The sequence below is a fragment of the Leopardus geoffroyi genome, chromosome C2 (genome assembly GCF_018350155.1).
Source record: "Leopardus geoffroyi isolate Oge1 chromosome C2, O.geoffroyi_Oge1_pat1.0, whole genome shotgun sequence".
NCBI classification, from domain to species: Eukaryota; Metazoa; Chordata; class Mammalia; order Carnivora; family Felidae; genus Leopardus; species Leopardus geoffroyi.
The window spans coordinates 83,457,118-83,473,100 of record NC_059333.1 but is presented as its reverse complement, the minus strand read 5'-3'; the positions used below and the strand labels follow the sequence as shown (position 1 = coordinate 83,473,100).

The window sequence follows — 15,983 nt, the reverse complement described above, 5'->3', positions numbered from 1 at the left end:
TTAAGTTAGAAAGAGGAAGCAGCTCCACTGTGCAGTGGTACGTACGTACATAAGCAGAGAAAGACCTTGAAGGACCAAATCTTACGGACTACGTGGCCTGCGGGTATTTACTCGGGCATTTCGCAGGAGGTACGTCTAATCTGAAATTTTCTTCCTTCAGGACACCACCAAAACCGTTACTCTTTCTAATGTAACATAAACCTGTCCATGAGCTGAAATTAATTCTAAACACACGGTCATTAAAAAGTATCTATTTGACCTTACTCCAGTATCTCCACACACTGATACATTTCTTTAAATGAAATTAAGACCTTTTTTTTTTTTTTTTTTGGATCGTTTCAAACGTGCTTATTTGATAAAAAGGAACAGTGTACCTACAGTTGGACTGGGGAAGAGTGAGAAGTGCATTTGCAAAACATTCCTGAAAATAAACATCAGCAGTTTAATAGTACAGAAGACAGCAAACAAAGCAGACTATCCAAAATCCAGAAACCCTCCCACGGACCCTCCCCACTCCCCACTCCCTCCCAAAAACAAAAACATGTTACCTCAGGCAGTATATGTCTAACACCACCTGCAGTGAGGGAAGGCAGCCAGCCCCCAAGAACCACCGAGTGCCACCTCCAGCTCTGAGGTCCTGCAACGCCGGAGCACACACTCACACAAGGCACATTCAGCAACAGGATTAAATACCAGGAAGTGGGAGGTAATGTACTTTTATTGAAAATGAAAAAAAAAAAAGTACCATCTTCAAAGAGCATCTCACAGACACTGTACAACAGGAGGAGCATTGCGGTAACATACATGGGAACATACAGAGTCGAGTTATACAAGGCTAGCCGTCTAACAGGTCATCGGGCCTCCGACTGTTGTTTTAGCTACACACAGTGGAAATACAGAATAGAACCGATATCTGTTTCCAGAGTCCGGAGTAGTACATCAAGCTGACAGCACTTAATCGATTAAGGCTCCTGAAGCTGCAGGGAGGCTGCAGTGGAGGAGATTCTCCAGGAATAAGACCTTGCTGCTAAGGAAAGAGAATTAAAAAACAAAAAAACAAAAAACTAAAAACTCCCCAAAGAGGTAACTCTGCTTAAAATCACTGGCGCTATTGGTTCAGCAGGCTGTGATGAATGACTTCTGTTCAGGACAGAATACAAAAATCTAGGCCTCAAGGAAAAACTGGTGGGATCCTTCAGAGTCTTTTCAAGTCCTTGCAGCTAAAATCGATCTTGCCAAAAATGAAAGAAAACAAGCCACGACAAAAGAAAGCCAAACCAATCCCCCACCCTGAAGGAAGAAAAAAAAAATTAATGAGAAACCCATCCACCCAACTACCCCGGATCCTTATAGCAAAAGGTACTGTAGATGGAAGCCAGCTCTGAATGACAGACAAAAATGGAGGCCAGACACAATTGTCCTGAGGCGGCTAATACTGAATTCCAGAACCCAGACGCTCTCTGGTTAACTGGCATTTCTCATTTTTCCTGAAAGGAAATTAATACCAGATGTCCACTAGATCCTAAGAGATCCCCACCAATCAGATTTCTGTCAAGTGTCGGCAAACAACCTGATCAAATAAATGAGATTTCAGATTCCAAGCACTATTGTATTCCACCTCTCCCCTCCCTCAGATTTTTAGGTTTATATCCATTGTTTGGGTCACCACTGCATACAGCTGGGTTGTTGGTTTACTAGCAAGAAGATTGGCTTCTTTTCCAGTATGCAATCCAAAATGTGGAACTGAGTCACTGAGTGGCAGGGTCAAAACCCCATTTTTCCTCACGTGAAGCAACTCAGTAAGATGGCGATGCAGTAAAGCATTTTCTCACACACCTCGGCACTGATGGAACAGTCTCCAAAGGAAGGCGTGAAAGGACAGCAGGTTGTAGTTTGGGGTTCCTTCCTTCCCATACCTTTACAGTGCCATCTCTCAGCACCGGGCAATAGCATTAGTACCTCCCGGAGGTGAGGAGCCGGGGGAAAGTCAAAGACATAATAAAGGCTTACATTATGTAAAACTTTCAGAGGGTGGGGGGAAAGAGGAAACAGCAGATTAAAGAATTTCCAACACACAGGGTTTAAAAAAAAAAAAACAACAAAAAAAAAACAATTACATTTCAAACCATTTTGCATGGGATAAAGAAAAAAAGGTTTTTCATGAAAAATCCAACCAAAATTTAGTTTTAAAAAGTTACAAACTTATCATTTAAATGCAAACAAACTGGGAGGAAAACTTGAGATTGTCAGAATAGCTGTCTGGCTGTGGAAAGCATTCCCAGTGAATAAACATTACCTTACCTGAACTCTTGGCGAGAGATTCTGCCCAGCTTGACTCTCTCATTCTGACCGCAGAATACAGCCATCCTGAAAATTCTAAAGAACAGCTTCTGTCACTGGTTCCACTACAGAGAGACTCCCCCCAAATCCAGATCCTGACAGCACCAAGCAAGCTGCAGCTGGGGAGAGGTGGGGAGGGTGGGAAACTTACCTCTCTAGAGGCTATTCACTGCCCTTTCCCCAAAAGGCCCTGGAGCAGAGTTAGCATTCACCGAGATGTAGTGCTGCAGGAGGTAGTCTTCTCTTGCAGATCTACAGGGTGGATGCTAATTCTTTACACAAAAAAATCATAGGTCAGGCCTGGTCTTTTTAAATTGTTTGAATCCAAGGAGGTCACAACTTTAGCAAGACCTTAGCAAGTCTGGCCACTCATGTTAGGTCAGGACCATACCCATATACGTTCTGCTACTCCGTTAACACTACTGTGACCTTTGGACACTGCACAGAGCTCTGGTCCACCGGCATCACTGAAACCTTGGATCATCTCGATGTACAAACGTCCAGCTAGTTAAAAAACATACACACACATTAACTTCATTGTTTCATATATTCTGCATGTGGCTACCAAGGTTCAGTGAGGCCTGAGAGGAGATCAGAAATATCCCCATATATGGGGAGTCAGTTCTTACATAGATTTCTAGAAGAACAGACTGAGCCAGTTTGAAAGTCGTGCCACATTAGAAAATGTCCAAAAATCTAAAATGGATGTTCTTCGAAAGGATTTAAATCCACAGAACAGAAGGTATGCTCATTGCTAGTACTAATCTCAAAACCAGCCTGATTCTTCAATTTCCAATTAAAAAAAAAATTGATAAGAACTGGAGCTCCAAAAAAAAAAAAAAAAAAGAAGTTTGCTTTGCTTATAGTTTTAAATCTTTTTATCATTTAGATAGACTACGGGTGGGACCATTGCTTTCTCAATTGTTCTAGGATGGAATCACATGAAATAACACAGGCCTTAAGTTGCTCTTCCCCAAGAGGGGTAGAGAGAAGGAAAAGCGTGCTGCAGTTTTCCTATTAAAGGAAGGCTCTCAGTGTTCCCTGGCATCTAGAAGAGTTTACTAGAGTTAGCAATCCAGTACCCAGTGCCTTAAAAGAGAGATTAAGGAATATGCAGATGCTCAAGGGAGTGACTGTAGGCCCCAAACTGAACATGCATAGGTAGCTTTTTTTTCCCCAAATAAAAACTTAAAATTGCAGTAATCTATGGAATTTCTTCCCTTTCTTCCTTTCTTTTCTTTTCTTTTTTCTTTCTTTCTTTTTTTTTTTTTTTTTTTTTTTGTACGGGGGGGAGCCAATGAACTTCTTGCACTGGCCAAATGGAATCATGAAAGCCTGTATACTGTGCTATCCAGCTCAAGGAATTCCACAGAAGATCCAGAGCAGCCACCAGCCCTGTAGTGAAACAATGACAGAAGCTCTTCTTGGGGGAAGCTGGTCCTATGAACATGTTTGCCATTTTGGTCAATAACATAATATTCAGGTACATGGTCTCTCTTACTTAAAACTTATACAAAAGTGTGTTAGTTGGTCAATTAATATAGAAACCTAATACCAGGAAAGTAGTGTTCTCTGCTTCAGAAAAGAGATCAGAACTTTTAAAAAGGCATCAAACATTAAAAAAAACAAACAAACAAACAAACAAACAACAATAATGACAAAAAAAAAAACACAGAAAAACTGCAAATTAGTTTTACCTAATCACCATGCATCTTAGGCATATACTTACCAAAACCATGAACCTCCAGCTTACCCACACACGGAAAATGCACAGTATAAGTAGCACTACTGCTCCGATGCCTCAAGGCAAATATGCAGAGAATAGATTTAATCAAAGTCTCAAGTGTAAGGAAGCACAGCAGGTGTAAGAAACAGGTGTCCAGAGAACAGCGTGAACATCACTCTCTTACCTACCCTGCTTCAGTACACACTAGGAAAAAACCATGGCTACCACCCCAACACCTACAGCACAGTTCACACCATACACCAGAACTCAGCAGACTCCAGGTCAGACTCTAAAAACCTCAACGCTCCTCTAGTTTCTTCGGGCTCATTTGCCACGGAACCGCCAAACACGTGACAACCCTGCCTCCAGGCATTCGGTGTGACTCCAGCACTGGCTCAGCAACCTACGCCACACAACGCCGCTCTCGCCCACTCACAGCACCGTGAGACACCATCTCCCCAAACCAAGACTGTCATTTCACGTAGACACGCAGCAAAGAAGCACAGTCCTGCACGGGGCTGGAATCATTCATTTTCACCCGCCCCAGGAAAGCAAGCCAGGTCCAGCTCTCCTCTGGCAACATGGCCCCTCATCCTTCCAGCTGCTGACAAGCCACCATTCACTCCAGAATCGAATGTTCCCTTTCAACAGACCTAGAGGCAACTCTAAGGCTGCTAACTAGCCCAAAGGTGAGCACAACCCCTGCAACAGAACAAGAGTGTTAGAGCTGGCCATGGCCGGGCCCCTGGAGACTGTCAGAAAGGATGGTTAGAACTTACTGGTCCACTGAAGCCAGCCAGCTGTGTGATCATCAGGCACACGATGGAGAGGATGAGCCTGGTGCGGCAGAAGATCCACACAACCCTTCGGAGGGAAGCGGCGTCTGGCCCAACTTCATTCAGCTCTTCTTGCCACAGTCTCTCTAGTCTTAACAAGGGCACATGTCCTCGTTACACATCTCCCCAGGTGAACAGACACTCCCTAGATTCCCTCCTGCCATTGCTTTTTGCCTCCAGGCTTTGACACCACTCACACGAGCCTCTCCTTTAAACTGTGTACACGGACTTCACCTTCTGGGAAAAAAATACCCTTCCTAGGTAACTACATATTTACCCTGTATAGGGAGCCCCTCATGACATAGAAAATAATGAGAACAAGTCCTTCCTTCCCCCCAGAAAAATTATCCCTGAACAGAATTTGCTCATGGCTAAGAGCTCCTTCCTCAAGGGTCCCCAACCCTTTCTGAAGAATCCTGTAGTCAAATGTAAAGTTGTAAGCTAGATTTTAATCATGATAATCAGCTACCACAAAAATGTATTCTGTCACAAGGCAGCAACATAATTTCCCTGTCGACTCAGGAAGAGAAGCGGGGCTGAGAGAGAGAGAGAAAGCCCGTGGTTAAAACAGGATTAAAGGTGAAATAGGAGATAAAGCAGAAGAGCAAAGAGAAAGTTATCCCAAGGCTACCCTCCCTCCAGAGGACAGCTCAGATCCTAAATGAACACAGAGCTGAGGGCATCACACTGCCGTACCCACCCTCCTAGCTCAGGCCCTACGCACCCAGTATGTGGGAGACCAGGGTGGACCAGAGACGCCTACCTTCTGCAGTTCACATCGGAAGACTCGTGTTTGGACAAAGACCACACGTCCTCCATTGAGAGCTCTCCCTTCCTGTGGGCCACACGGGCCAGAGGAGAAAGCCAAGAAAAAGTCATGCAGGAGAAGAGCCCAGCATTGTCCACTGGGTGCTGGTGTCTAAGGAGAGAAAACCCAAAGCACAAAATTGTCAGTGCACATAGACAGGCTAGCCAGCATTTATAATACGCTGTTTAGCAAACGGTTCCTGACTATAAATGGGTCTTCCCAAATGGTCTGATCTTAGCCCGAATTTTCAAAAATGCTTTTGGTGCTTCACAGACAAGTCATTAACTGGCAGAGCCTCTTACTTGGAAGTGGTCCGGATGGGCTTCAGAACACTTAAGCTGTGATGGTACTTTCCTTTGGGATGTTCCTCATCCAGGATTCTGAGCTGAGAATGCATGGAGGCATCCAGGGAAAGACCCTCAGCTCGGGCTGCTGTTTCCAAGGCATCTTGGCATTCCAACTGTTTTAACAGATAGAGAAGGCAGGGGCACAGTTAATGAACATTACAAAAACAGAGGGGCAAATCTACCTGACATAGTAGCTCAAACTGCAAACCAGATTCGTCTTACCTGAGAAATCCCAAGACTCAGGGTTAAAACTAACTTGTATGATAAGAACTTGCTGAGGAACATTAAACCAGTTACATAGAACTTCCAAACTCTTGAGCACTTTTAGGTTCAGAAAAATTGAGCAAAACATACAGAGAGTTCTCACATACCTCCTCATCTCCCACCTCTTCCCCATCTGTTTCCTCCACTAGTAACATCCTTCCATTAGGGTGGTACATTTATTAAAATTGATGAAACAATATTGATATGTTACTATTGACTAAGATCCACCATTTACATTAAGATTCACTCTGGGGCGCCTGGGTGGCGCAGTCGGTTAAGCGTCCGACTTCAGCCAGGTCACGATCTCGCGGTCCGTGAGTTCGAGCCCCGCGTCGGGCTCTGGGCTGATGGCTCAGAGCCTGGAGCCTGTTTCCGATTCTGTGTCTCCCTCTCTCTGCCCCTCCCTCTCTCTGCCCCTCCCCCGTTCATGCTCTGTCTCTCTCTGTCCCAAAAATAAATAAACGTTGAAAAAAAAAAAATTAAAAAAAAAAAAAAAGATTCACTCTTTGTGCTATATATTCTAAAATTTATATATATTTTAAAGTGTATTGTATTTATTTTTGAGAGAGAGAGCATGAGCAGGGGAGAGGAGCAGAGAGAGAGAGGGAGAGAGAGACTCCCAATCAGGCTCCATGCCCGGCACAGAGTCTGATGCAGGGCTCGATCTCGGGGATCATGACCTGAGCCAAAACCAAGAGTTGGATGCTTAACTGACTGAGCCATCCGGGCGTCCCTAAAACTTATATTTTTATCACCAAAATGTTTTATCTCTCATTTTCCCATGTGGACTGAGAGTCAGTTATTTCACTACTAACTGCAAATTCTATCGCCCATTTTCTATGACAAGAACTTCACAATCATCCCCAATTAAACAGCCTTTGTCACACAGAAAAGCCAGTATGTACACGTGTCTCCCCCCTTTCTCCTTTATCAGCAGCAGGGAGAGCAGAATAGCGGCTCTCACCTGGCTGCACAGCTAAGAGCTCCAATACCCAGATATCTGCAGCATGAGGCTGAGGGTCCCATGAGTTGAAATACAAAGTCAACCAACCATATTTACCACAAAGCTTTTATAAATACCACTTAATCACATTAACAGAAATGCATGTAATTCAAAGTCTGACTGAGGCAGAAGACGGTGGGCCAAGAATTTGAACACCTGTATCCTTGTCTAGTCTAAAAGTAATTAAAAGTTGACACTTTCCTGTTGCAGAAGAGAGGTGTTATTTTCCTCAGATATGGATTATAAGCACATCATCCTTTTCTCACACTGTCACAAATATTTCCAGCAATGGTTATGAAACAGCAAGAAAGAATAGATCCCCAAATCAAGAAAAGTTAAGTAGTGCAGCATGTAACACACCGTCTTACACAAAGCAGTCTCCGTTTTTATGCACCACTTCTTTTCCACACAGAACAGAGGCCACTCAAATGTTGGTGTAGATGAATTCATGCATGGAGGTTACCTGGATGCCTAGGTGGCTCTCTCCTCAAATACAATAGCTTTAGTTCACAACACAGTTATGCATCTTCAGATAAGATAAGGTACTGCTTAGTATTGGGAAAGTACACAGCCCTCCCAACTGGGAAACACATTTTTTCCCTTTTGATAAAGGCAAGGTAGACCAGTTTCAAGAACATAACAACATTAACATGATAAATGAATCAATACCAAGAAACGAATTAACTTAAAAAAAATTTTTTTTAATGTTTATTTATTTTTTAAGAATGAGAAAGGCAGAGCGTGAATGGGGGAGAGGCACAGAGAGAGGGAGACACAGATTCCAAAGTAGGCTCCAGGCTCTGAGCTGTAAGCACAGAGCCCGATGTGGAGCTCGAACTCACAGAACATGAGATCATGACCTGAGCCGAAGTCGGATGCCTAACCGACTGAGCCACCCACGCGCCACAGAATTAACTCTTTTATAAAGTACTTAGGTATTAGGTGAACACTTATTTTGTGGTTAGGGACTATGGAAACTAATAACAAACTAAGTACAACAAAGGTAGGTTTTTTGTTTTTTTGTTTTTTTGTTTTTAACTTTTAGGCTGCCTATAACCACAACAAGAAGAAAGCCATTGGGTTGAGAAAGGAGAAAGATATACTAAAAATACAAACACACCTACTATAAGGAAGTAGAAACTGGGAATACGTACAGAATAGGTATAGAATGTTGTGAGGACCAGCCTTAGTTGGATATCCAAAGCTTCAGAAGAAGATAAAAATTAAAATAATACCACTTCAAGTGCACACTGGATATTTGCCAAAATGGACTACATGCTGGGCCCTAAAGCAAACCTCAACAAATTTCAAAAGACTGACATCACATGGTGTATATACATTGACCACTTTGGAATTCAGTTCAAATTCAGTAACAAAGAACACAAGAGAATCTCCAAATATTTAGAAATCATGCAACACACTTCTTTTTTTTTTTATGTTTATTTATTTATTTTGAGAGAGAGAGAGACAGCTGGAAAGAGAGATAGAGAGCAAGCAGGAGAGAGGCAGAGAGAGAGGGAAAGAATCCCAAGCAGGCTCCACACTGTCAGCATGGCGACCGATGCAGGGCTTGAACCCACAAATTGTGAGATGATGACCTAAGCCGAAACCAAGAGTTGGACACTTAACCAACTGAGCCACCCAGGCACCCCAACACACTTCTAAATAATATGAGTTAAATATATAAAATGGAAATTAGTAAATATTCTGAACAAAATGCTAAGAAATTATAGCACTTCCAAATTTGTGGGATGGGGCTATAGCAGAACTTGGAGTAAAACTGTGAACGTTTTAAAATCATATATTAGAGGGGCGCCTGGGTGGCTCAGTCTGTTAAGCATTTGACTTCGGCTCAGGTCACAATCTCGCGGCTCGTGAGTCTCAGCCCCGCATCAGGCTCTGTGTTGACAGCATGGAGCCTGGAGCCTGGAGCCTGCTTCAGATTCTGTGTGTCCCTTTTTCTCTGTTCCTCGCTGCTCGGACCGTGTCTGTCTGTCTCTCTCTCAAAACTAAATAAACATTAAACAAATTTTTTGCGGGGTGCCTGGGTGGCTCAGTCGGTTGAGCGTCCAACTTCAGCTCAGGTCATGATCTCAGAGTTTGTGAGTTCGAGCCCTGCGTCGGGCTCTGTGCTGACAGCTCAGAGCCTGGAGCCTCCTTCAGATTCTGTCTCCTTCTCTTTCTGCCCCTCCCCACTTGTGCTCTGTCTCTCTATCTCTCAAAAATAAACAAATGTAATAAAAAATCTAAAAAAAAATTTTTTTATCATGTATTAGAAAAGAAGAAAAAGTGAAAACTTGGGGGAAGAAATTTTATTATTTCTGTGACATCCTTTTTAAAATAATAATTAGAATTATGACTGAACCAGGACATATCAGATTTTTAGGAATTGTGTACAATTTCTGGAACAACATAAAGAAAGTTGAGCATCACTTCTTATTTGACAATGCTTCCCATGAAATTTAACAAACAAATTAAGCCTAATTAGTTCAATGTCTTCCTTTCACAAGTACAGAGAATACATCTTTTGAGATGTTTCTAGGGACCCTCTGAAAAATCCCAAAGTTAGTTCAAAGTGAACAAGACTTTATTAGAATTAGATTTGGGGTGGGGCACCTGGGTGGCTCACTCAGTTAAGCATCCAACTTCGGCTCAGGTCATGATCTCACGGTTCATGGGTTTGAACCCCACATCAGACTCTGTGCCTCCTGCTCTCTCTGCCTCTCTCCTGCTTGTACTCTGTCTTTCTCTGTCTCTCAAAAACAAATAAACATTAAAAAAAAAAAAAACAATTAAAAAGAAGAATTTGATTTGGGGGAAGTTTGTCAAAAATATCAAAAGGCTTAAAACACTTGATTAGATTACAGCCACCATGAAACAATACTTAGTTACCCATTTTGCCAAAGTGACAATTAAAGACTTCAAAAGCTAATACAGAAAGCTACAGAGTTGTAAAAAACTTAGCTCTTTTAATAGAGAAGACTCAGTTTTCTAAAATAAAGGTAACATAAGGTGCAATAAATTATTTTCATAAACCATAGAATCTTTGTTTTCTAGGCAGATTACTTAAAAGGTAAAGGAAAACCTTTCACACTCTCATCTAGACCAGACCAATAGTTCAAGAAAACTTTGTCCTTTTAGCAGATGAAATAAAATTTTTTCAGTTTTACAGAAGTATATTATTGATATTTAAATTTATTTTTCCTGAAGCCAATTAAATAGAACTCTTTTACATAGTAATTTTGGCAATGCCCTCTGGAGGTAGAAAAACACCACATATATAATATATGTCCATAGACCTACATAACATGCAGACACAGAGACCCTGTAGCTTTCATTCCAAAACTCTAGCTGTGAATCAGGTATTTCTCACACGGCCAAAGCTTTTTTTTCTTCTTCTTCTTTTTTTTAATGTTTATTTATTTTTGAGAGAAAGAAAGAGAGAGAGAGAGAGAGTACGCATGAGCACAAGCTAGGAAGGGGCAGAGAGAGAAGGGTACAGAGGATCCGAAGTGGGCTCCACGCTGTCAGCAGAGCCCAGTGTGGAGCTCAAACTCATGAACCGCGAGATCATGACCTGACCCGAGATCGGATGCTTAATCGACTGAGCCATCAGGCGCTCCATGGCCAAAGCTTTCTGAGGCAAGGGAGCTTCTACAGCAGTCGATATTTTGAAAAGCCTCTTTTTCCCTATTTAAAAAAAATTTTTTTTAATGTTTATTTATTTTTGAGAGAGAGAGAGAGAGAGGGAGGGAAAGAGGCAGATCGCAAGCAGGAGAGGGGCAGGGAGAGAGGGAGACCCAGAACCTGAAAGCAGGTTCCAGCCTCTGAGCTGTCAGCACAGAGCCTGACATTGGGCTCAAACCCATGATCCATGAGATCACGACCTGAGCCAAAGTCAGACACTCAACAGACTGAGCCACCCAGGCGCCCCTCTTTTTCCCTATTTTTAAATTCACTCTCTGTGGGCAGTGTTTTGGTTATCTCCTGGGGTGTTTACATTTCAAAGACATGATAAAATTTATAACGTTAAGGGGCAGAGAGAGTACAAGTTTTCTCTTAGGAGTTTTTTGAGTAATTGCTATTTGGAACTTTCCTCTGTATTAAGGGTTGGACAGCCTTGGGCATTTTGTCTATTTCACTGCCAATCACCGTAATATTCTCCCCTTCATTCTCTTCACTTTCCAGCAATTACAACTCTTAGATCCATTTTTTTTTTTTTTTTTTTAAAGAAGGCTCCATGCCCAACATGGGCCTTGAACTCAAGACTCTGGGATCAAGAGGACCCTGGGATCAAGAGTAAGATGCTCTACCGACTGAGCCACCTCTTAGAGTCCTAATCAGGCTTTGTCACAAGTGCTCAGACCTCAATCCACAGAAGCCTACACCCTCCTAGCTTTGCAAAATGGCAAAATGGCAAAATGGCAAAATGGAGACTAAGGTCTCCTACTTATTATCCTCCTCTCCCACCTAGTCTGCCAGTCCCAAAACTGAATAGTGGACAACTGCATGTCCTTCTCTAACTTCAGCCCTTACCCAACTTTCTGATCCAAGCTTCAGCCTCTAGTTAGTAGGGCATCAGTGGCCAGCAGAGCTGCCCAGACTAGAGGCCAGCTCACAACGAATGCTCACTGGGCAGAGTGAGCACAGTGTGCTATGTGTAGTTTCTCAAATGTGTATCAGACCTGCTAGCATTTTCAGGGTGTCCTAGTACTCACATGGTGGTCCACAAGCATCTAACATACAGGCCACCACTCCCCACATCAATGTAGATAGCCAACCAGGGATTTCCCCCAAGGAGGATGCCTCTTTCCCAAGGCCATTTCTTTGGTCTCCTGACTGGCTTGCCAACAGTTGGTTTGTAAACTGGCCCCCATACATGCAGGGCAAGGAGAGACCAAGGAAAGAGGCAAACCACCTCAGATTGGTAGGTGGCAGGTTTGATAAGCAAGGAAATTTACATATGAGACTTTTCTTGAGTGACAAGATGAGTACATCTTCCACACCCACCTGCCAGAGTCTTAAAAATTTATATAGAAGCCCTAACCAGGTTCAGTCATGTATATAGTCCAGATGGTCTCAACAACACATTATTATCTCAAGGCTGTGTTCCTCAGGAAGCTTCTGGGAGAGGGGAAGGCAAGTGGAAGCCAGATTCCAAGGATGGGGGAGGGAGTGAGGAGCTTCCAATTGTAAGGGTCCAGTTCACAGGTCAACTGGCAGTTGCATCCTCTTGATGAACCTTCTTCCCCCACTACTATTAGCTTTAGTAATTTCAGTTTTATTTTGTTGACCTAAAGTTGCCTCTATCCCACCTACCCCGGGACTTTAGCAAGAAATAGAAGAAGCTAGAGTAATTGTCCTTGTTTATAGCCAGATCTCATGACTAGCATTTATCTGTAAAGGCAAACAGCTTACTTACTCAAAGATGACAGGAATATCTGGGCAAATTAATTTATAACAAGTCAACACAGCATTCCTATGTGCCAAGCATTGTTTCAAATACTTTTTAGGTATTAACTCATCTAAATCCTCATAACAACCCTATGAGGTAGGTACTATTATTTCTCCTATTTTATAGCTGAGGAAAGGGAGGCACTTAGATGTTGAGTGGGAGCAGGGATTTGCGTCCAGGCTCCAGAGTTGAGGCTCTTAATCACTATGCTATGACGCTTTCAAACAAACAAACAAACAAAAAAAGCAAATAAACTATCACTGTACAAGATGACCTCAAATGTACCCTCATAAACAGCTCTCCTCTTTCCCCAGGGTGAGTATCAGATTAAAATAAACTATGACTCTCTAACTCTGACTCTCTCAACTAACCTCATGATAAGCAAATGGTAGTTTCAAAGTCAAAGTCACAAGTACATGATTAGAATACTAGAATGCAAAAAAACTATTTTATTTAATTGCAAAAATAAAAAATGTGCTTCCTCATTATTTTTAAACCAAAGATGAACAGATGTTAAACACAGACACATTATAGACTTATACCGAAACAAAATAAAATTATCTTTATACCACCCTGTCAGTAACCATACAGATGTCTCATCCTTCCAACTATTTGATTGTAGGCCTAACTTCTCCTCTCTGGCCTTCCTAAAAAGCTTACCTGGCCAAACAGGCCAGGAATAAAAGAGTATATCTGTTTAAAGATAAAAATAAACTTATCCCACCACATTAACATTCTGTAAAGTGAGTTATCGACATTCTAAGTTTGAATGGATTAAAGATGGAAATGAACCAAGAGAAAAGACTTAACATATTCAAACTATAAGTGTTTGTTGTATGAAAGCATAAATAACAGGGTAGAGAAACATGATTCAGTGAATATTGTTGGGAAAAACAAATAACAGATTAAAGATGAATTCATTGAGATCCAGGTTTCACATTGTGATACTGTGACTTATAAGAAATGTATATTTGGTCACTCACATAACCAAAATAAATTTCTCGAATATATTTGGTCTTCAACCATAGTTACTGGATCATAGCTCCAAAACCCCTTAGCATTTCCTAAGTGCCAAGAGTGATGAAGGTGTCTTTTATTGTCTTAATGAAAGTGACTTTTGGACCTCATCCAAAGCTGGGGGCTGGATGCTGGGAGGACCAACCACGTGATTAAAGTGTTGGAACTTCCAGTCTTGCCCCCTACCAGGGGACTGCAGGCTGAATCAGCCAATGGCCAATAACTTAGTCAATAATGACTGTGTAATGAAACCTCTGTAAAAACTCAAAAAGACTGGGTTTGGAGAGCTTCCAGGATGGTGAACACATGGAGATTTCAGGAGACTGGTGCACCTGGGGATCCATGCTCTTTCCCCACACCTCGCCCTGTGTTTCTCTTCGTCTAGCTATTCATTCATATCTCTTTTTTTTTTTAAATTTTTTTTTTCAACGTTTATTTATTTTTGGGACAGAGAGAGACAGAGCATGAACGGGGGGGAGGGGCAGAGAGAGAGGGAGACACAGAATTGGAAACAGGCTCCAGGCTCTGAGCCATCAGCCCAGAGCCTGACGCGGGGCTCGAACTCACAGACCGCGAGATCGTGACCTGGCTGAAGTCGGACGCTTAACCGACTGCGCCACCCAGGCGCCCCTCATTCATATCTCTTAACATGTCTTTTATAAACTGATAAATGTAAGTGTCTCCCTGAATTCTGTGAGCTATTCTAGTGAATTAAAAGAACTTTAACGAGGAAGTTGGTGGAACCTTCAATCTATAGCCAGTCGGGTCAAAAGTAAAGATAACAAACAACCTGGGGCTGGCGACTAGTGTCTAAAGTTGAGAGATGGAGGGCAGTCTTATATATAGGTCTGAGCCCTTAACAGGTAGAATCTGATGCTGTCTCGGGAGAGAGTCAGAATTGAGTTGAACTCTCAGACATCCTGCTGGTATCCAAGAATTTCTTGGTGTTGTGGGGTGGGGGGTGGGGTGGGGAATGCTCCCCACATTGGAAATTGGCAACTCCAACATCTAAAAGATATACCACACATTAATCCATCTGGGATTAACCCAAAAAGTTACATTAAAAAGATGAAATACATAGAAGAAAGAGAATTAAATTGCTTACTTAGTTGAGCTATGGGAGGAAAATAGTCTCCATTTTCCCCCAAAGCCAGAAACTTATCAAAGGCAAGATGGATGAGTTTAAATATAAAAAGGAAAATGTTTGCACAATGAAATTAACATTAAGGGGAAGGGGAATAAAGCTAAAGAAATGACAAGGTAACTGATATATTTGAACAGCCAGTTTTTACTGAAAAATATATGATTTTTTTAATCTATTCATTCAATAAATACTTACTGAAGGACCTACTATGTGCCAGATACTGCTCTAGGTGCTAGGGATGCAAGAGTGGACAGACCCCACACCTCTAAATCACTGCCTTCATGCAGGTTACTTTCTAGTATTCACAAAAGGTCGAAATTCAGAACAGTCTGCTAAACTGGTTTAAAAGCTTCTTTCAGCCTCTAAATTCAATGTCATCAATTGAGAAATAAATTATATTTTAAGATACAACTCTATATACCTCCCATACAAGAAGGAGGGAAGTGTTAACACAAACATACATCATCTGAATATTGAACTGATTTTTTAAAAATCAGTCTTCCTTTTGCTTTTTTTTTTTTTTTTTAATGTTTGTTTGCTTATTGAGAGAGAGAGAGAACGCATGCAGGAGAGGGGCAGAGACAGGGAGAAAATCCCAAGCAGGTTCCACGTTATCAGTGCAGAGCCTGACTCAGGGCTCAATCCCACAAACCATGAGATCATGACCTGAGTGGAAATCAAGAGTTGGACACTTAACCAACTGAGCCACCCAGGCGCCCCTGAACATTGAAGTGATTTTTAATATGCCACTGGCAGGTACTCAGGAGAACAAACTGGTGATATGTAACACTCTACATACATATTCTCTGTCTTTATAATAGTAATGTATGAAGGAAAATTTTCAAAAGAAAAAAATAATTTCAATCCAATGGTTTATTGGGTATTAAATACCTAATACAAAATTAATGGCTAAACTACATTTGATCAATTAGATCAGTTCAGTGCTGTCCAATAGAAATATAATGCAAGTCGCAAATGTAATTTAAGTTTTTCTAGTAGCTACATTAAAAGAGTAAAAAAGGGGGCGCCTGGGTGGCGCAGTC

At 41.9% G+C, this 15,983-nt stretch overlaps 1 protein-coding gene across 8 annotated transcripts in view; it reads right to left on the bottom strand.

The window, feature by feature from the left end:
* ABCC5 (ATP binding cassette subfamily C member 5) overlaps window positions 1-15,983 on the bottom strand; it is an 80,794-nt gene that overhangs the window by 50,370 nt on the left and 14,441 nt on the right. For 2 of the 8 annotated variants that reach the window (XM_045502799.1, XM_045502800.1), the window contains exons 3-5: window positions 6,013-6,170; window positions 5,666-5,821; window positions 4,846-4,993 (exon numbers count right to left, since the gene is read on the bottom strand). In XM_045502799.1, coding sequence (XP_045358755.1) covers window positions 4,846-4,993; window positions 5,666-5,821; window positions 6,013-6,170 — 462 coding nt within the window. Of the gene's footprint in view, window positions 1-374; window positions 509-700; window positions 2,377-4,845; window positions 4,994-5,665; window positions 5,822-6,012; window positions 6,171-15,983 lie in introns of those variants that run through there. The other 6 variants (XM_045502805.1, XM_045502806.1, XM_045502803.1 and 3 more) reach the window with 6 other exon arrangements.